Source organism: Grampus griseus (genome assembly GCF_964374135.1).
Source record: "Grampus griseus genome assembly, chromosome: 1".
Lineage (NCBI taxonomy): Eukaryota > Metazoa > Chordata > Mammalia > Artiodactyla > Delphinidae > Grampus > Grampus griseus.
In genome coordinates this window covers 41,667,527-41,688,390 of record NC_139017.1, presented here as the reverse complement: position 1 = coordinate 41,688,390, position 20,864 = coordinate 41,667,527, and the positions used below count along the sequence as shown (strand labels likewise).

Below are 20,864 nucleotides of genomic sequence, written 5' to 3'. Positions count from 1 at the left end.
AACAAAGTGGTATTTTAAAGTCAGTATAGTTCCCTTTGGGGAAGGGGAGACTCATATAAGGATATTTCTGTGGCTGAGTACTATTACTGATACTTTGTTCCTTGCAATATATATTTTAGTGAATAAATGGTCACACACATTAGCATTTAGGAACTTGGCTTAGTGATTACCTCTTTTTGAAAATTTCATAAATTACTACAAAATAATCTAAAAATCACTTCCTTCTCATATATTTATTTCAGTTTCAATAACTGCTGTACCTGAGCCTATTTATTTCTAATAAGTGTATTAACTATTCTGTTTGGAAAAGCTGATCTATTTTGACTGTAAGTTCCTAGTCCTGGTTTTCTGGTGGCAAGTAGAGCAAGGATCTCTCTTCTTCAAGGCCATCCTAGTCCATCAGTAACTAACTCAATGCATTATTTCTTTTAAATAGCACCTTTCAGGCAGGAATAGAAATTAGGTACATAGTTTGAGTCCCAGGAAGCAATGTGAAGAAGGAAAAATGACTAGGATCATATGAAACTTATATTTGAAAAATGCATATTTCACATAACTAAGAGCGATCATTATATCTTACTGGCTGCGTAAATCAGCACTTTTGTCCCCTTAAAACATATGTAACTGCAGAACGGTAAGCCCATGGTTTTTTCACATGTTCATATAGCCCTTCAGAATAGTTTGGTCCAAGTTATTCAGAAATGTTCTCTTTAGAACTGAAATTAAGTAGTTGAAGCAGCATATTTTGAGTTTTGCTTTTTTAGAGAGGTTATTCAAACTTTAAAGTCTCCTTCTGACATGCAGGAGACAAGACATAGTAAGACACAGACTGGTTGGCAGCTAGCGACGTGGAGCCAAAAGGATATGGCTTCCACCTGGAAACGGCTCCAGGCTGACTCGTGGCCAGCCCTTCAGTCTGTCGGCAAGACCCCACTGCAAGGGGTTTACTGCAGGGGGTGACTAAGTACTTTGCCAACCATAAAGCACAGATGCCACAGTCGTGGTGGTGGTGGTGATAAAATGCAGGGAGGGAAGGCGAACGATAGCTTTCAGTCGGTACAGGAGCCACACGGTTGTGGTATTACTCTCAGGAGATGAAGATGAGTAACGCGGTGCTCTAGGTAATATACAGTCTCAAGTGCTTTAGTAGAGGGATTTAAGTGAAATGTGAGTGAACAGTCTGTTCTCCAGCCAACTGCCAAACAGCATGTTTCTTCAAGCTCTGAAATAAAAGTTTCTAACTGCAAAAGTCTTGATTTACAGGGAGAAAAAGAAGGAATTGGAACGTGAAGAATTATGGAAAAAATTGGAGGAGCTAAAGCTGAAGAAAGCTCTAGAAAAGCAGAACAGTGCTTACAACATGCACAGTATTCTCAGCAATACAACTGATGAATGAAAAAAGCCTTCCACCTCCGTTGGATAGGTGGTTTTGTACACTTTTCTGAAATATGTAAAAATTATGAAACCTCATCAGTATAATTAAAAGGCCAATTTTTTTTCTGGCAACTGTAAATGAAAAAAAATATATGGACTCAACATAGCTCTGTGCTATATCATGGCCATAGTATATTGTAACCTTTGTCTAATCATTGATTTGTGTCCCTCTTCTGAAGTTTCACAGAAATGAATGAGCTTTATCATCTGTGATATGAGTGAAATCATTACGGGAGTGGTAAGAATCATGACTTGAATTCTGTCTGGGTTGTGTTGCACATAGATACAGTAGAGTCTGCTCTGTGTATTTTTCCCTTTGATAACGTGCTTTCACATTGCTGCAGACCTTAGTTACATCCCAGGACAAAGACTTTCCTAAAGTAAAACTAAGGTGTAATTCTTATCCTTCCCTTCATCTCTCCCAGAAATATGACGGAGGGAATTACTTGCCCCTAAGCCTTCCTTCACAGAGATATTACTGTACTCTGGAATTTGAGCAAAACCTTAAATTTCCAGGCTTTCTAAAGCACAAATTATAAATAAAAGCTGGGAACGTAAACCAAATTCTTCAGATCGATCCTTATGGACATCCCCCTTCATCTGCAGCTCCCCAGAGCGCTGAGCACAGATTAGTGGGGGCAGTGCCGTGAACACAGCCTGCCTCTCAGTTCATTCCTCCTCTTCCTCCCAAAGGCTGAAGGCAGGGCCTTTCCAGTCCTCACAACCTGCCCTTCTCCAGTACCTCCTGATGCAGGGATGGAGGCTTTGAGTCCCACGGTGTGGTGATGCAGAGCGCTCATTGTCACTGCCTGGCTTTGTGTAAAGGAAATGCAGTAGGCTTCCTCTGTAGGGTTCTGAAAAAGCTGACTATAGAGAAGTCGTATATGTTTCTACTTGGTCAAGTATTTTCTCACATTTTGTTATCAGAGTACCATTCCAATCTCTTAACTTGCAGTTGTGTGGAAAACTGTTTTGTAATGGAAGATCTTTATTGGGGGATTGAGCAGCATTTAATAAATCTATGTTTGTATTTTGCCTTACGTCGACTTTGCTTTTTTTCAGCACTAAGGTTAGGTGCTCAGAAGAAGCCTGCCCCCCTTCATTCATACATATATACATACGTACGTACGTACATACATACGTGTATATAGAGAAAATTTTAAGGCAAATTGCAGGTTGTACACCAGTTAAAGACTAGGAAGACTGTGTGCCAGAGTCGAGTGTTCTAGCCATTTACCAAAGTATATCTGTTGTATAGAATTTTCACATAAAATTCTAAGTTCTAGGATATCCTTCCATCTTCCTTCATGTCCCTTTGTGTTTGGAGGATGGGTTTAACTTACCTTAAATGTGTGTACATATGTACATAGTTTTAATGGAAATAGACCCATGGGATTTCCCTGGTGGTCCAGTGGTTAGGACTCCATGCTTTCACTGCCAAGGGCCCGGGTTCGATCCCTGGTCAGGGAACTAAGATCCACATGCTGCGGCCAAAATAAAATAATAAAATGAAATAGACCTAGGAGGATAAATCTCAAAATCTATAATAAGTAATAACAGCAGTGTTTTTTATGGGGGCAGGGAGATCGTTACAAAGTTTTCAACTACTGGTGTCTGCTTCTACTCTTTCACATCCACGAAAAACAACTCTAGCACACTATTCCTAGGTCACCGTGAAAGCACCTCGTTCTGCTCGCCGTGAGACCAGGAGAAACTCCTCTTCCTTTCGGGACGTGGCTCCTATCTTACGATGCTCTCAAATGGCCGCCACCTCAGCCGTCCAGGCCCAGTGCTCTTGCCAGATGCTGTACACTCACCTAAGGCCGGCCGGGATCACTGACAATGGGGGGCAGCACACGGAGAAGGAAAGGGTGACCCTGCTACAGAACACAGCAAAAGGCAAGCCCCAGCCTCCCCAGAAGAGACGGTTGGGTCTAAATGTCTATTTTGTGGACGGTCTAGGCATACATTCAGAGTAGATTCTGGCAGGCTGCAGCTAACAGCTGTTGTGGAAGAGAGAGCTAGAAATGCCCACTTCCTAATTAATTAGCTGCTTACTTGAAAGCACGTTCAAGAGGTCTCTCAACTTTCTACAGTACAGGAAGTACAGTTTTAATATGTTCATTGGAGCAAATTTTGTTAGCTATTTAATATTAAAGTGGTGTGTCATCTTTAGAGAGAATTTAAAAATACACATACCTGTTTTTCAGTGCTGTTAACGTAAGCTTTAATGCCTGGCTTTGCATTTGCCTTACAATAAGATTTTATAGAGACAGGACCTAGGCTAAAGTTTGTACCTGCTTCTGTGCCATAGAAAAATAGCAGGGAATATTTCCTTACACAAGTTCACTTTTAATAATTCAACCAAAAACCACAGTTTCTTGCTGCTAACTAGATATGAGATTAAAATTGCCCCACTCATACACTTGAGTTGTTCTCTTTGAATTATCTAAAACCGGGTTACAAAATTGGAGAAATGCTGCCAAGTCCTCTTTGGAGGCAAAGGGCACGTAAATAATTTAAAACTCTGGAAATACTCTTCATAACCTTAAATCAGCCAATGGCTACCGTGTGAAAAATACCCAGAGGTTACTCATCTCTGTCACAGGCTGGGCTGAAAGCTCTGAGGGTCATCCTGAGGGCCCCTTTCTCAGATGGGTGGGGGGTTTGTAGGACAGGAAGAGCTAACACAGCTTATTCATGGGGCTTTATTGTCACTTCCTGACCACCTGCCATCTATCGCCTGCCCACCTTGCCCTTCCCTGGACGTGGTCATGATGTACCTCGGGAGTCCAGACCCGTCCATCGTGGAAGTCCAGGCTCACGTTCCCTTTTATTTGGAGGTCACGGAATGAAAGCGTACTGGTGCCTATTGATTTAGCAGATATGCATACTGGCACACTGATTCCTTTTGTATTAACCTAACCTTTATTCACCTATTAATGAAATCATCAAAATACACTGAGTAGGCACCTACTATGTACACATGTCCTAGTGTTTTTGTATGTTAATCAGTCCGAACTCACACCTGCATCAACCAACATTCTAGCCAGACAGGTAGGTGGCTAGTCAGTCCACAAGAGATCTAATTACTAGTTTTTCTAGTAGCTTTAAAAAAAAGTCTCATTTAATATTAAACAAGAGAGCGTGTCAGGGGCTGGCAGATGGCACCAGAGACGTGAGGGGTTTTGCATTCCTCACACACGGTACACCGGTTCCACAGCATGACCTCCACACCCAAAGAAGTCACTGGTGGGGGAGAAGAAAATCACACTCTCCTGTCCATTTAAAAAAATCTCAAGAAAAAAACCTAAGGTCAGAGCCTTAATCATCCTGTTAGACCTTAACTATACACCAAACCGAGAAGGAAGGCAGCTTCCAAAAACCTTCAGGAAACTGGATTATATCTAATTCCATCCTCCACACACCCTATTCATGTCATATGTCAAAAAATGTTCATTAATAATTTAAATACTTAAATAACAGTTAAGGTCATCCACTGGATCTGTTCCATTGGGCTCTAGACAGTCTCTCTGAGGACCAGTTAGAAGCTGCAGTGTGACAGGCAGGCCCCCAGCAAGGCTCGTTTCTTCAAGTGAGGACAGGATTGCTGGCAGCTAGGTTTACCAAAGCAGAAGTGATGAGAACTTCCATGAACTCAGGCAGTCCTTCAAACAACGCAAGCGACTTCAGCTTATGTGGTTCATTACCTGACCTCTTTTTTTAAGGTACCTCTTCCTAATTTTGATCATCCACTTCACACTCAGTTTGGCAAATTCTGCAGCTTTAAATAATGCCAAGAAGGCCCCACAGAGAAGAGCGATTGTGTTCCAAGGATTGGCGGTGATTATCTGCAAAACAGAAACAAACACAAGTTTCTCTGTTGGCTTCCGTTTTTGATTTTCAGTGTTATTGTCAAAGAGCCCCTCCAATTATTGAGGCAACAAGAAAAACAACTGGTTTCTAAAACTGCCATAACTCCATACTTTGTCCATAGCTCAGTTTGAGGAGAAAAATACTAATCCCTCCCTATAATAAATTGATCCTGAAAGAAAAAAAATTTTTTCAAAAAGCTCTGCACAAATAAGGTTCAGTCCTGAGCTTTAAATTTCTGGTTTAACCCACAATTGTGACTGACCCTGCTTTGAAACAAATCTCCTCCCAACTGTACACCCCATCTGTACAGTCAGTTCCTGTTCGCTTCCCATCTCACAGTGACTCTCACCTCCCCTCCCATCCAGTCCAGCGACTGCCTGTCCTCCACTCACCTCATGGACTCCTGCCTGCAGATGGGCCCCTCCAATTTGCCCTGCCCGGGACGCTTTCCTCCCACCTTGAGTTACTAATCCTTCCAGGCCCCTCACAGCTTCCTCTGACCACTAAGCCAAAACCCTCTCGACTTGAGCAGAGAGATTTATCCCACAAACCCCTCTGGGAGGTCCTTACTGTCTGGAATTACGTCCTTTACAGCCCAGATTGTTTTCTCACTGACTGTGCAACTCCTTCAGGCCGAGGTCATGGCTTGTCTGAGTTCCCCGCTTGATAAACACACAGCACTTCTTTAAGACCCAGTTCAGCAGGGTGACCTCAGGCTCACTTATGAAAGTTACACCACCACCACCAACCACCACCACCATTTAGGACAGTTGTGAAGCTGAGGGACGACACAAGTCAGTCGGCCTCGGGCTCGGGGCTTTACTTGGCCCATAATAGGACTTCATACTGAACACAGTAGGTTAAAAAACGTTGGATCACACATTTTACGTGTGGAACTGAAGGCACTCATTCTTCCACGTGGAGTCTTGATTCAGGGAGTCTGCACATGCCTACGTGTACACGGCCCAGCCAGGCCACGACTAACAGCGGTGGTGGGATCATGGGGCACATCCACATCACAGAGACCCTGCCCGTTTGAGCCTCAGGTTTGAAATGTCTTCCCCCAACCCACGAGCACATCAGGACATACTGTGATGATCTACACAACAAACAGTATCAGATCTGGGACTGGCTCTGGTAAATGGCGTCTCATGAATGTTCTTTTGGCAAAGCCGTCCCATCACCCCTCCCCTTCTGAGGTGGTGAGTCTGGGACCTGGCATCAACTGATGCTCTCTTAAGTTCTGATTAGTACCTTTCTGCTCTGATTTACGACTCTCATCCTACAGAGAACCAATAAAGAAGAACGGCTTCCAACAGCAGTAATCTAGATTATTAGCTTAATGCTTTCTACTTAGTTCATTCACTATCACTACCCAGTGGCTACGCTGGACTAAGCACCACGCTGGACACCAGATAAACGGTGAACAAAGACGAAGCCCTCACACTCACAGCAACGACAGTCCAGGGTTAAAGATGAGATCAATTAAACACAAATGATATAGAAAATGAACGTCATAAATACAAAAGACACAGAAATCTGCGCTATGACAGAAGATGAGGACGGCCTGCAAGGATGCACCAACATGCCTTGGGGTGGGAAGTCCCCTCTCAAGAGCGGAGATAATACTCACATCTTGGACTTTCTGGATGAAAGGATCTTTCCATTCAAAGACCACAAAAAACAACTGAGCACTCTTTTCGGCCGCTGGCCTCTGGTCAATGTAGTTAACCACACTGGTCTAGGTAGAGAGGAGAGAAAACAGTGTTACAGTGCTTCTGCATCCCTTCCTGGCCAGGGCCACAGGGAAGGAGAGGGCAGTTAGTGGAGCTGAGACCTCGGCTCTCCTCGCACCATCTTTTGGAGGGAGAGAGCCAAAAACCTCCTCTACACGATATCCCGAGACTGGTCCCAGAGCCAAGGCTTTACGTTGGTTTCCATCATTCTTTGAGGAAACGGACAGGATCTGGGGTGCACAATAGGTGTTTTGGATTGTCACTGAAATCTGTCGCTAGGCATCTGTACCTGATTAAACCATTCTCAAAGTACTGTGTAAGACTCACAACTAAAAGCCATAAAAATTCCAAATGTCAAAATACTTGACCTGAAGAGCTGAGTATTTCAACCCTTCCAGTCTGCAGGGACCAAGTACAGCCTCGCAGTTCCGCCCAGCTGAGCACTCCCTGGAAACACACGGTGAGCAGGCGTGCTTGGTGAGGCCTGCTTACAGCTTCTACAGGGGCTGTGAGGTGAAATGGAGAGCAGACGGGTTCCAGAGTCTGGCTGGGCCATCCTCTGGTCTGAGCCTCTGCTTTGCTCTTATAAAATGGCGGGACAAAATGCCATTTGGGGGACATTTTTTGTCTACTGACTTGTAGAGAGGCTCTCATGAAACAACACACAGGAAAAGCATTTTAAACTTTAAAACATGATAGAAAAACATTATAAATTTTTTTAAAAATTTTTTTTCAAAAGAGTTCACATCCCCCACCAAAGACTTCCAATGCAGATGATGCTGAGAGGCACACAAACATTCTACAGTGCACAGGCTCACAGGAGTCTGGCCCGCCGGTTTCAGATCACAGCTAGAGCTACCAGGAGAGCCGGGGTAGCCTGGGGAGACCTAACTGTAAGGTGAACACACTGAGTCTCCCTTTCTCCGCTGATTTGGGGACCGGATGAGAAAGAACTTGGAGTTCTTGGAGAAAAGTGTGGCGTAAAAGTCCGGGAGATGACAGTTATCTTACAAAATACGAATAAGCATCTACTGCCAGAGGGTCGTTGCCTAAGGCAGGAAAAAAGCCCTGTCCCTCTGAAGAAAAATGGCTTCAAGCTGTTCCCAAAGGCCTCCAATCTGGAATCGTCCTAGGAGCGCGGCGTGGGGAGGGGCAGACCCGGACGAGAGCCCGGCTTCCATCCACCCTGTCGGTTGGAGTGGGTCCCTCTCCAAGCCAGCCCTTTCCTAAAGCTGCCCCTCGGAGTCCAGCCCAAATGGAAAACCTCCAAGGAGGAGGAGGGGATGCGAGAACAGAGCTGTCTCCTCGCTGCCTCTGCAGGCACCCAGCCACCGACACGCGGGATGGCCGGGCCCTGGGCAGGGATGCTGGCAGGATGGCAGCACCCCTGCAGAGGTGGAAGCCCCACAGGCAGGGGTGCGGCCCTGCTTTGGGTGGTGACTGCCTACCAGCCCTTCTGAGGCAACCAAAATGTCCCGTCCCTCCATCCCTCCACCCCCGGTGCCACGCCTTCTTCCAACATCCTCTCCAGCTGCCCCCAGGATCACGGCCTATCTCCTGGCCCCAGGTCAGGGGGCTGAAAGCTTTTTGATCAGGCTTCCCGTTAGTAAAGAATTCTGAGCACGTGCCAACATATTTATAACTTTCTTAGAAGGGACATAACATTACTATTATCGTTCTAATGTTACATGCATTTTAAAACATTCAAAAATAGAGAAAGGATAAGGTTTTAAAAATTAATACAAAAAGAGGGGCTTCCCTGGTGGTGCAGTGGTTAAGAATCTGCCTGCCAACTCAGGGGACACAGGTTCGAGCCCTGGTCCAGGATGATCCCACATGCCGCAAAGCAACTAAGCCTGTGCGCCACAACTACTGAGCCCGTGCTCTAGAGCCCTCCAGCCACAACTACAGAAGCCTGCGTGCCTCAACTACTGAAGCCCACGCGCCTAGAGCCCGTGCTCCGCAACAAGAGAAGCCACCGCAATGAGAAGCCCGCGCACCGCAACGAAGAGTAGCCCCCGCTCGCAACAACTAGAGAAAACCTGCACCCAGCAACGAAGACCCGATGCAGCCAAAAATAATTAATTTTAAAAAATTAATACAGGGGGGGACCTTGAAGATGGCGGAAGAGTAAGATGCGGAGATCACCTTCCTCCCCATAGATACACCAGAAATACATCTACACGTGGAACAACTCCTACAGAACACCTACTGAAGGCTGGCAGAAGACCTCAGACCTCCCAAAAGGCAAGAAACTCCCCACGTACCTGGGTAGGGCAAAAGAAAAAAAAAAAGAAAAAACAGAGACAAAAGAATAGGGACGGCACCTGCACCAGTGGGAGGGAGCTGTGAAGGAGGAAAAGTTTCCACACACTAGGAAGCCCCTTCGCGGGCGGAGACTGCGGGAGGCGGAGGGGGGAGCTTCGAAGCCGCGGAGGAGAGCACGGTAACAGGGGTGCGGAGGGCAAAGCGGGGAGATTCCCGCACAGAGGATCGGTGCCGACCGGCACTCACCAGCCCGAGAGGCTTGTCTGCTCACCCGCCGGGGCGGGCGGGGCTGCGAGCTGAGGCTCTGAGGCTCGGGTTTCGGTTTCGGACGGAGCGCAAGGAGAGGACTGGGGTTGGCGGCTTGAACATAGCCTGAAGGGGTTAGTGCACCACAGCTAGCCGAGAGGGAGTCCGGGGAAAAGTCTGCACCTGCCGAAGAGGCAGGAGACTTTTCCTTCCCTCTTTGTTTCCTGGGGCGTGAGGAGAGGGGTTTAAGAACGCTGCTTGAAGGAGCTCCAGAGACGGGCGCGAGCCGCGGCTAAAAGCGTGAACCCCAGAGACGGGCGCGAGCCGCGGCTAAAAGCGTGAATCCCAGAGACGGGCGCGAGCCGCGGCTAAAAGCGCGGACCCCAGAGATGGGCGCGAGCGACGGCTAAAAGCGCGGACCCCAGGGACGGGCGGGAGACGCTAAGGCTGCTGCTGCCGCCACCAAGGGGCCTGTGTGCGAGCACAGGTCACTCTCCACACCCCTCTTCCGCGGAGCCTGTGCAGCCCGCCACTGCCAGGTTCCCGGGATCCAGGGACAACTTCCCCGGGAGAACGCACGGCGGGCCTCAGGCTGGTGCAACGTCACGCCGGACTTTGCCGCCGCAGGCCCGCCCCGCACTCCGTGCCCCTCCCTCCCCGCCGGCCTGAGTGCGCCAGAGCTCCCGAAACAGCGGCTCCTTTAACCCCGTCCTGTCTGAGCAAAAAACAGACGCCCTCCAGCGACCTACACGCAGAGGCAGGGCCAAATCCAATGCTGAGCCCCTGGGAGCTGTGAGAACAAAGAAAAGAAAGGGAAATCTCTCCCAGCGGCCTCAGAAGCAGCGGATTAAAGCTCCACAATCAACTTGATATACCCTGCATCTGTGGAATACCTGAATAGACAACCAATCATCCCAAATTAAGGAAGTGGACTTTAGGAGCAAGATCTACGATTTTTTTCCCTATTCCTCTTTTTGTGAATGTGTATGTGTATGCTTCTGTGTGAGACCTTGTCTGTATAGTCTTGCTTCCACCATTTGTCCTAGGGTTCTATCCGTCCATGTTTTTTTTTTAAAATTTTTTTCTTAATAATCAATTTTAATTTTAATAACCTTATTATACTTTACCTTCGTTCTTTCTTTCTTTCTTTCCTTCCTTCCTTCCCTCCTTTAGACAACGAATCATCCCAAATTGAGGAGGTGGTCTCTGACAGCAAGATTTATGATTTTTCCCCCTTTACCTCTTTTTGTGAGGGTGTATGTGTATGCTTCTGTGTAAGATTTTGTCTGTATAGCTTTGCTTCCAACATTTGTCCTAAGGTTCTATCCGTCCCTTTCTTTTTCTAAATAAGAATTTTTTAATTCAATAACTTTATTATACTTTTATTTTTACTGTATCTTCTTTCTTTGTCTTTTTTCCTTCTTTCCCTCCTTCCTTCCTCCCTCCCTCCCTCCTTTCTTTCCTTCTTGCCTTCTTTCCTTCTTTGCTTCTTTCTTTCTTTCTTCCTTCCTTCCTTCCTTCCTTCCCTCCTTTCCTTGTTTCTTTCCTCATACTTCTACTAATTCCCTCTACTTTTTCTCCCTTTTATTCTGAGCCGTGTGGATGAAAGGCTCTTGGTGCTCCAGCCAGGAGTCAGGGCTCTGCCTCTGAGGTAGGAGAGCCAACTTCAGGACACTGGTCCACAAGAGACCTCCCAGCTCCACATAATATCAAACGGCGAAAATCTCCCAGAGACCTCCATCTTAACACCAGCACCCAGCTTCACTCAACGACCAGCAAGCTACAGTGCTGGACAACCTATGCCAAACAACTAGCAAAACAGGAACACAACCCCACCCATTAGCAGAGAGGCTGCCTAAAATCATAATAAGGCCACAGACACCCCAAAACACACCACCAGACGTGAACCTGCCCACTAGAGAGACAAGATCCAGCCTCATCCACCAGAACACAGGCACTAGTCCCCTCCACCAGGAAGCCTACACAACCCACTGAACCAACCTTAGCCACTGAGGACAGACATCAAAAACAACGGGAACTACGAACCTGCAGTCTGCAAAAAGGAGACCCCAAAAACAGTAAGATAAGCAAAATGACAAGACAGAAAAACACACAGCAGATGAAGGAGCAAGATAAAAATGCACCAGACCTAACAAATGAAGAGGAAATAGCCAGTCTACCTGAAAAAGAATTCAGAATAATGATAGTAAGGATGATCTGAAATCTTGGAAATAGAATGGACAAAATGCAAGAAACATTTAACAAGGACCTAGAAGAAATAAAGATGAAACAAGCAATGATGAACAACACAATAAATGAAATTAAAAGTACTCTAGATGGGATCAATAGCAGAATAACTGAGGCAGAAGAACGGATAAGTGACCTGGAAGATAAAATAGTGGAAATAACTACTGCAGAGCAGAATAAAGAAAAAAGAATGAAAAGAACTGAGGACAGTCTCAGAGACCTCTGGGACAACATTAAACGCACCAACATTCGAATTATAGGGATTCCAGAAGAAGAAGAGAAAAAGAAAGGGACTGAGAAAATATTTGAAGAGATTATAGTTGAAAACTTCCCTAATAAGGGAAAGGAAATAGTTAATCAAGTCCAGGAAGCACAGAGAGTCCCATACAGGATAAATACAAGGAGAAATATGCCAAGACACATATTAATCAAACTGTCAAAAATTAAATACAAAGAAAGCATATTAAAAGCAGCAAGGGAAAAACAACAAATAACACACAAGGGAATCCGCATAAGGTTAACAGCTGATCTCTCAGCAGAAACCCTACAAGCCAGAAGGGAGTGGCAGGACATACTGAAAGTGATGAAGGAGAAAGACCTGCAGCCAAGACTACTCTACCCAGCAAGGATCTCATTCAGATTTGATGGAGAAATTAAAACCTTTACAGACAAGCAAAAGCTGAGAGAGTTCAGCACCACCAAACCAGCTTTACAACAAATGCTAAAGGATCTTCTCTAGGCAAGAAACACAAGAGAAGGAAAAGATCTATAATAACAAACCCAAAACAATTTAGAAAATGGGAATAGGAACATACATATCGATAATTACCTTAAATGTAAATGGACTAAATGCTCCCACCAAAAGACACAGATTAGCTGAATGGATACAAAAACAAGACCCTTATATATGCTGTCTACAAGAGACCCACTTCAGACCTAGAGACACATACAGACTGAAAGTAAGGGGATGGAAAAAGATATTCCATGCAAATGGAAACCAAAAGAAAGCTGGAGTAGCAATTCTCATATCAGACAAAATAGACTTTAAAATAAGGACTATTGAAAGAGACAAAGAAGGACACTACATAATCATCAAGGGATCGATCCAAGAAGAAGATATAACAATTGTAAATATTTATGCACCCAACATAGGAGCACCTCAATACATAAGGCAAATACTAACAGCCATAAAAGGCGAAATCGACAGTAACACATTCATAGTAGGGGACTTAAACACCCCACTTTCACCCATGGACAGATCATCCAAAATGAAAATAAATAAGGAAACACAAACTTTAAATGATACATTAAACAAGATGGACTTAATTGATATTTATAGGACACTCCATCCAAAAACAACAGAATACACATTTTTCTCAAGTGCTCATGGAACATTCTCCAGGATAGATCATATCTTGGGTCACAAATCAAGCCTTGGTAAATTTAAGAAAATTGAAATTGTATCAAGTATCTTTTCTGACCACAACGCCATGAGACTAGATATCAATTTCAGGAAAAGATCTGTAAAAAATACAAACACATGGAGGCTAAACAATACACTACTTAATAATGAAGTGATCACTGAAGAAATCAAAGAGGAAATGAAAAAATACCTAGAAACAAATGACAATGGAGACACGATGACCCAAAATCTATGGGATGCAGCAAAAGCAATTCTAAGGGGGAAGTTTATAGCAATACAAGCCCACCTTAAGAAGCAGGAAACATCTCGAATAAACAACCTAACCTTGCACCTCAAGCAATTAGAGAAAGAAGAACAAAAAAACCCCAAAGCTAGCAGAAGGAAAGAAATCATAAAAATCAGATCAGAAATAAATGAAAAAGAAATGAAGGAAACAATAGCAAAGATCAATAAAACTAAAAGCTGGTTCTTTGAGAAGATAAACAAAATAGATAAACCACTAGCCAGACTCATCAAGAAAAAAAGGGAGAAGACTCAAATCAATAGAATTAGAAATGAAAAAGGAGAGGTAACAACTGACACTGCAGAAATAAAAAAGATCATGAGAGATTACTACAAGAAACTCTATGCCAATAAAATGGACAACCTGGAAGAAATGGACAAATTCTTAGAAATGCACAACCTGCCAAGACTGAATCAGGAAGAAATAGAAAATATGAACAGACCAATCACAAGCACTGAAATTGAAACTGTGATTAAAAATCTGCCAACAAACAAAAGCCCAGGACCAGATGGCTTCACAGGCGAATTCTATCAAACATTTAGAGAAGAGCTAACACCTATCCTTCTCAAACTCTTCCAAAATATAGCAGAGGCAGGAACACTCCCAAACTCCTTCTACGAGGCCACCATCACCTTGAGACCAAAACCAGACAAGGATGTCACAAAGAAAGAAAACTACCGGCCAATATCACTGATGAACATAGATGCAAAAATCCTCAACAAAATACTAGCAAACAGAATCCAACAGCACATTAAAAGGATCATACACCATGATCAAGTGGGGTTTATTCCAGGAATGCAAGGATTCTTCAATATACGCAAATAAATCACTGTGATAAACCATATTAACAAATTGAAGGAGAAAAACCATATGATCATCTCAATAGATGCAGAGAAAGCTTTTGACAAAATTCAACACCCATTTATGATAAAAACCCTGCAGAAAGTAGGCATAAGAGGGAACTTTCCTCAACATAATAAAGGCCATATATGACAAGCCCACAGCCAACATCATCCTCAATGGTGAAAAACTGAAAGCATTTCCACTAACATCAGGAACAAGACAAGGTTGCCCACTCTCACCACTCTTATTCAATATAGTTTTGGAAGTTTTAGCCACAGCAATCAGAGAAGAAAAGGAAATAAAAGGAATCCAAATCGGAAAAGAAGAAGTAAAGCTGTCACTGTTTGCAGATGACATGATCCTATACATAGAGAATCCTAAAGATGCTACCAGAAAACTACTAGAGCTAATCAATGAATTTGGTAAAGTGGCAGGATACAAAATTAATGCACAGAAATCTCTGGCATTCCTATATACTAATGATGAAAAATCTGAAAGTAAAATCAAGAAAACACTCCCATTTACCATTGCAACAAAAAGAATAAAATATCTAGGAATACACCTACCTAAGGAGACAAAAGACCTGTATGCAGAAAATTATAAGACACTGATGAAAGAAATTAAAGATGATACAAATAGATGGAGAGATATACCATGTTCTTGGATTGGAAGAATCAACATTGTGAAAATGACTCTACTACCCAAAGCAATCTATAGATTCAATGCAATCCCTATCAAACTACCACTGGCATTTTTCACAGAACTAGAACAAAAAATTTTGCAATTTGTATGGAAACACAAAAGACCCCGAATAGCCAAAGCAATCTTGAGAACGAAAAAAGGAACTGGAGGTATCAGGCTCCCTGACTTCAGACTATACTACAAAGCTACAGTTATCAAGACGGTATGGTACTGGCACAAAAACAGAAATATAGATCAATGGAACAGGATAGAAAGCCCAGAGATAAACCCACGCACATATGGACACCTTATCTTTGATAAAGGTGGCAGGAATGTACAGTGGAGAAAGGACAGCCTCTTCAATAAGTGGTGCTGGGAAAACTGGACAGGTACATGTAAAAGTATGAGATTAGATCACCCCCTAATACCAGACACAAAAATAAGCTCAAAATGGATTAAAGACCTAAATGTAAGGCCAGAAACTATCAAACTCTTAGAGGAAAACATGGACTCTATGACATAAATCTCAGCAAGATCCTTTCTGACCCACCTCCTAGAGTAATGGAAATAAAAACAAAAATAAACAAATGGGACCTAATGAAACTTCAAAGCTTTTGCACAGCAAAGGAAACCATAAACAAGACCAAAAGACAACCCTCAGAATGGGAGAAAATATTTGCAAATGAAGGCAATCGACAAAGGATTAACCTCCAAAATTTACAAGCAGCTCATGCAGCTCAATAACAAAAAAACAAACAACCCAATCCAAAAATGGGCAGAAGACCTAAATAGACATTTCTCCAAAGAAGATATACAGACTGCCAACAAACACATGAAAGAATGCTCAACATCATTAATCATTAGAGAAATGCAAATCAAAACTACAATGAGATATCATCTCACACCAGTCAGAATGGCCATCATCAAAAGATCTAGAAACAATAAATGCTGGAGAGGGTGTGGAGAAAAGGGAACACTCTTGCACTGCTGGTGGGAATGTGAATTGGTTCAGCCACTATGGAGAACAGTATGGAGGTTCCTTAAAAAACTACAAATAGAACTACCATATGACCCAGCAATCCCACTACTGGGCATATACCCTGAGAACACCAAAATTCAAAAAGAGTCATGTACCAAAATGTTCATTGCAGCTCTATTTACAATAGCCCGGAGATGGAAACAACCTAAGTGCCCATCATCGGATGAATGGATAAAGAAGATGTGGCACATATATACAATGGAATATTACTCAGCCATAAAAAGAAACGAAATTGAGCTATTTGTAATGAGGTGGATAGTTCTGGAGTCTGTCATACAGAGTGAAGTAAGTCAGAAAGAAAAAGACAAATACCGTATGTTAACACATATATATGGAATTTGAGAAAAAAAAAATGTCATGAAGAACCTAGGGGTAAGGCAGGAATAAAGACGCAGACCTCCTAGAGAACGGACTTGAGGTTATGGGGAGGGGGAAGGGTGAGCTGTGACAGTGCGAGAGAGAGTCATGGACATATACACACTAACAAACGTAGTAAGGTAGATAGCTAGTGGGAAGCAGCCGCATGGCACAGGGATATTGGCTCGGTGCTTTGTGACAGCCTGGAGGAGTGGGATAGGGAGGGTGGGAGGGAGGGAGACGCAAGAGGGAAGAGATATGGGAACATATGTATATGTATAACTGATTCACTTTGTTATAAAGCAGAAACTAACACACCATTGTAAAGCAATTATACCCCAATAAAGATGTTAAAAAAAAATTAATACAAAAAGAAAGCTAGTATTTTCCTCCTGTGTCCCAATGGATCACCATGCACCCCACACTCCAGAGGCTACCATACCCAGTCTCTGCCCTGCCAATAGTCAACTTTTTTATGCGGCCGCCAGCCTCTCAGAGCGCGGCGGGGGAGTAGCGCAGAATAAAAACAGGCATCAGACTGAGCCGCATGAGGCGCCACTCTGTAAAACGCTCCGCCGTGTGCACTGTGAGGGCTGCAGCGACAAAGGGAAAGGGCCTGGGGTTGCCCTGCCTGCAGAAGAACATGCAGACTCCCAGGCACCGGCTCCACTCTCATCCTGGCGAAGGCCTCCTCACCCCAAAGACCCTGTGCACCAGTCACCTCTGAGAAGCTTCCCTCCACCCTGCACTCAAAGGGTGGAGTCAGTGGCCATGCGAAGCGAGCCCAACGCCACCTACCTCCTGCCGGAACTCCACCGCCTCCCGCCCGTCCTCCTCCTCGGTCTTCACCAGGGACATCTTGACCCAGGTGCGGAAGCCGCCCGAGAACTTCCAGCCGGAATAGGCGCTCTCGCAGGCCTGCATGAAGCCTACCCTGTCTGGGCTTGGAGGGCAGAGAAGAAAGGTCCACGTTAATCAGGCGGGATTTGAACGTGGTCAGGCTCAAACTCCAACCCCTACGTCAAGCCGGTTTCTCTGCTGGTACCACCAGGATGCTCCCACTGCCCACTGCCCCCTTCCTCAAAGGCCTGCTTTTTGGCTTCCAGATGGAGGGGGAGCTGTCAGCTGCCTCAAGGCACGAGCACGGTCGCTGAGGCTCCCGGCAGGAGAAGCCCTCCCCACTCCCACCCACCCACCCCCAGCATCTGCTCCCGGAGCAGCCGGCACCGCAGTTCTGCAGACGCGCCCCCAGCGCCTCGGAGAAATCTGGGTTTCAGCAGCCCTGGGGTGCCCTCATTGGCCCTCTGCCTCCCTGAAGCCCCAGAGAAGGGAAGAGGCTTCCCCAGGGAGCTCTCAGCCAGGCAGGACACCACAACACCCACTCAGGATGGTGCAGACGTGGCAGGATCATAAGGCGCACAGGCAGGTGGCAACCGCATGGCGGTACTGAGGACCCACACGAGAGGAGCAGAAAGGGGCTGGGCAGGCAGGGGACACAGCCAGCTTCAAGCAGGGAAGGGAGAGGGAACTCTAGGTGGCAGAAGGTGCCGAGGAGGAGGCCCCGGGCTCCAAGATGGGCAGGATTGGGGCGCTGGGGTGTGAACGGCGGTGGCAGCTCACGGCCTCGTCAGCTGGCGGAGCAGCCTCCTCTCTGCCCTAGCTGCCGCCCGGCTTCCTTGAAATGGAGCCCCAGGGCCACGCAGGACCTGGAGGGACTGAGTCACCCCCGCTCAGGCCCGTGCCGAAAGCGCTCCCACGGCCCACGACACGAGCACTCTGGGCCCCCGAGGTGGCACCACCCACGAACAGGACATTTCATCCTCCTGTTAGAAACGCGTGGCAAACAGGCACTGAGCCCTCACACAGGGCTGGACCCAGTTCCAGGACACCGTGGGGAGCCAGGCCCAGGGGAGGAGCTGCCCTCCAGGGGGCTCACAAAACCCCGTCCTCGGCAGCCCCAGCCAGGAGCAGTGGGCCCCACCAACCTCCCTCCAGGACTCAACCAGCGCTGCGTTTCGGAACCCCCTACACCGGGCTTGCCTGACCTCGTGGAGAGGCCCTCCTCCAGGCCAGTGGCTCATCCACAGCCCTGCTTCCCTGCACCCTCTGCCCCAGCCTAGGGATGAGCACGGCTGGAATGAGAGAATGACTGTCGAGCAAGCCCGCCCTGAGCTCTAAAGGCCACCTTTGCAGGAACTCCTGGAAAGAAGAGAAGAGGAGGTAATCGATGGCGCTGAAGTCCTCGCTGCTCTGGTTCAGGCGGAACTGGAGGAAGACCAGCTCCCGCTTCTTCACCTCCCGGGGCCCCTGCACAATCAGGGCGGATTTCTGCGGAGACAAAAGGCCAGAGTCTCAGCCGGGAGAGCCGCGTGGGTGGTCCTGACCTTGCCTTGGGCACACAGGGCTCTTCACCCCACCCCACGCCCAGGAACAGCGTCTGGACCAGGCCTGACAGCAACCTGTCCTCCCGCCACGAGCCTCACTGGCTGGCAGTGCTGGGGAAGCTCTTTATTTAGAAATGGTACTAACTTCCATCTGGTATAGGTACAACTGTTTTTTTCCAGTTCGTCACTTTCCCATTAACTCTGTTCTAATGCCATTTGTTATATGAAGCTCTAAAGGTGATGTAGTGAAATCTGTCAATCTTCTTCACAGCTTCTAGACTTTGCTTGCTAAGGGAAACCAAAATTATATCAATATTCTCCTGTATTGCTTCATCGCACTTTTTAAAAAACTTTACATTTAGATACACAATATGCCTGCCTTTCAGTTCTGTCTATGCTATGAAATAGGGATCTCACTCTCACTACCCAAACAGTGGGCAGACGCAGGTTTGACCCCTGAATGTTTACTCATTCTGGTATCTGACTGGGCAGGTCCCCTCCACATCACTCCCCACCCCATCCCCAAAACCTGGCAGGGTTATTCCGTATACATGCTCTATTTTTTAAAATAAATTTATTTTTATTTTTGGCTGCGTTGGGTCTTTGTGCTGCGCACGGGCTTTCTCTAGTTGCGGCGAGCAGGGGCTACCCTTCATTGTGGTGCACAGGCTTCTCACTGCAGTGGCTTCTCTTGTTGCAGAGCATGGGCTCCAGGCGTGCAGGCTTCAGTAGTTGTGGCTCGCGGCTCTAGAGCGCAGGCTCAGTAGTTGTGGCTCACGGGCTTAGTTGCTCCGCATCATGTGGGATCTTCCTGGACCAGGGCTCGAACCCGTGCCCCTGCGTTGGCAGGCAGATTCTTGACCACTGCGCCACCAGGGAAGTCCCCACATGCTCTTCTAAATGTACTTTAAAACCAGCTTGTTAAGTTCCATGAAAAAATTCAACTGGGACTTTTAACTGTGATGACACTGGATTTACAGATTAACTGGGGAGAAACATCTTTACATCTACTTTTATAAATACTCTACCGAGATTTGAAAAGAGTATTCTGACAGGAACAGTGTTACAACATGCACTTACTCTAAGTTTATTAATTGTGCCAATTCAATTCTCACTTCTTATCCTTACTACTTCTGTCTGTTTGAACTGTGAATTTGAGAGAGGTGTTAGTAACACTCTAAGGTGACAGTATTTTTTATTTCTAACAGGTTCTGCCTGAGGAATACAAAGGTATGCTGTTTTGCTGTTTTGCACATAAAAATTTATGGCTGTTAAGTCTTAGTGGGGAGAAGTGGAGTTTGAACCTCTTGTCCACATAAACAGCCCTCTTTTAACCCTTTGCATCTGGAATTCCATTTTAACTGACAGTAAAACTGCCACTCCACTTCTTCTGCAGCTGTCTTCTGCATTTTCCCAAGAGATCTCTGCCCATCTGTTTATTTTCAACCTTTCCATGACAGGTTAAGGGGCAGCAGAGAATGCTAACTGTCCCCAGTTTCCATTATCCACTTCCTCCTGCAGAACCAGTGCTGCTTCCCCAGGTGCAGATTTTAGCAGGATATAGTTGCCCACTGGAGGTGCATTTCTGGCCTCAGATGTGGCCATGGGACGAAGTTCCTGGAATGAGCACGAAAGTGACTCACACAATCCCACGCCAGGCCCTTAGCGGGGAACTGCCCGCCCTCCGCTGCTCACCTTCCCGAGATGGGGCAGTGCACACGCACGTGCTGGGGGGTCAGCACTGACCCCGAGGACCGAGACGGCGCCCGGGGATGGCAGAGTGACAGACAGAAGCCCTCACTGGCCATCCTGCGAGGCAGCACTGCCCGCACACACAGACGTCCCCCAAGAAAGAAAGAGCCCTCTCTTATCTCAGCCGCTGTGTTCGTCTGGAGTGTTTGCTTTTGTACAGGAGCTTAGCCTGTACTCTGACCAACGTAAGTTGTTTTCCAGAACTGGAGTGCTGAGGGAACAACCGCCTGAAGATAAGGCATCACCTTCACATTTGGACACCGGGAATATGGCAGGCGGTGAGGAAACAGACATG

General features: G+C 46.0%; 2 protein-coding genes across 2 annotated transcripts in view; one reads left to right on the top strand and one right to left on the bottom strand.

Annotated features, from left to right (window-relative positions):
• Window positions 1–2,474, top strand: part of PPP2R5A (protein phosphatase 2 regulatory subunit B'alpha) — a 92,737-nt gene extending 90,263 nt beyond the window's left edge. Inside the window, exon 13 of the mRNA XM_082648849.1 lies at window positions 1,264–2,474. Coding sequence (XP_082504975.1) covers window positions 1,264–1,396 — 133 coding nt within the window. The 3' untranslated portion in view covers window positions 1,397–2,474. The remainder of the gene's footprint in view (window positions 1–1,263) is intronic.
• Window positions 2,475–3,564: 1,090 nt separating this feature from the next.
• PACC1 (proton activated chloride channel 1) overlaps window positions 3,565–20,864 on the bottom strand; it is a 47,842-nt gene continuing 30,542 nt past the window's right edge. Inside the window, exons 5-8 of the mRNA XM_082679454.1 lie at window positions 18,619–18,761; window positions 17,232–17,376; window positions 6,944–7,051; window positions 3,565–5,285 (exon numbers count right to left, since the gene is read on the bottom strand). Coding sequence (XP_082535580.1) covers window positions 5,124–5,285; window positions 6,944–7,051; window positions 17,232–17,376; window positions 18,619–18,761 — 558 coding nt within the window. The 3' untranslated portion in view covers window positions 3,565–5,123. The remainder of the gene's footprint in view (window positions 5,286–6,943; window positions 7,052–17,231; window positions 17,377–18,618; window positions 18,762–20,864) is intronic.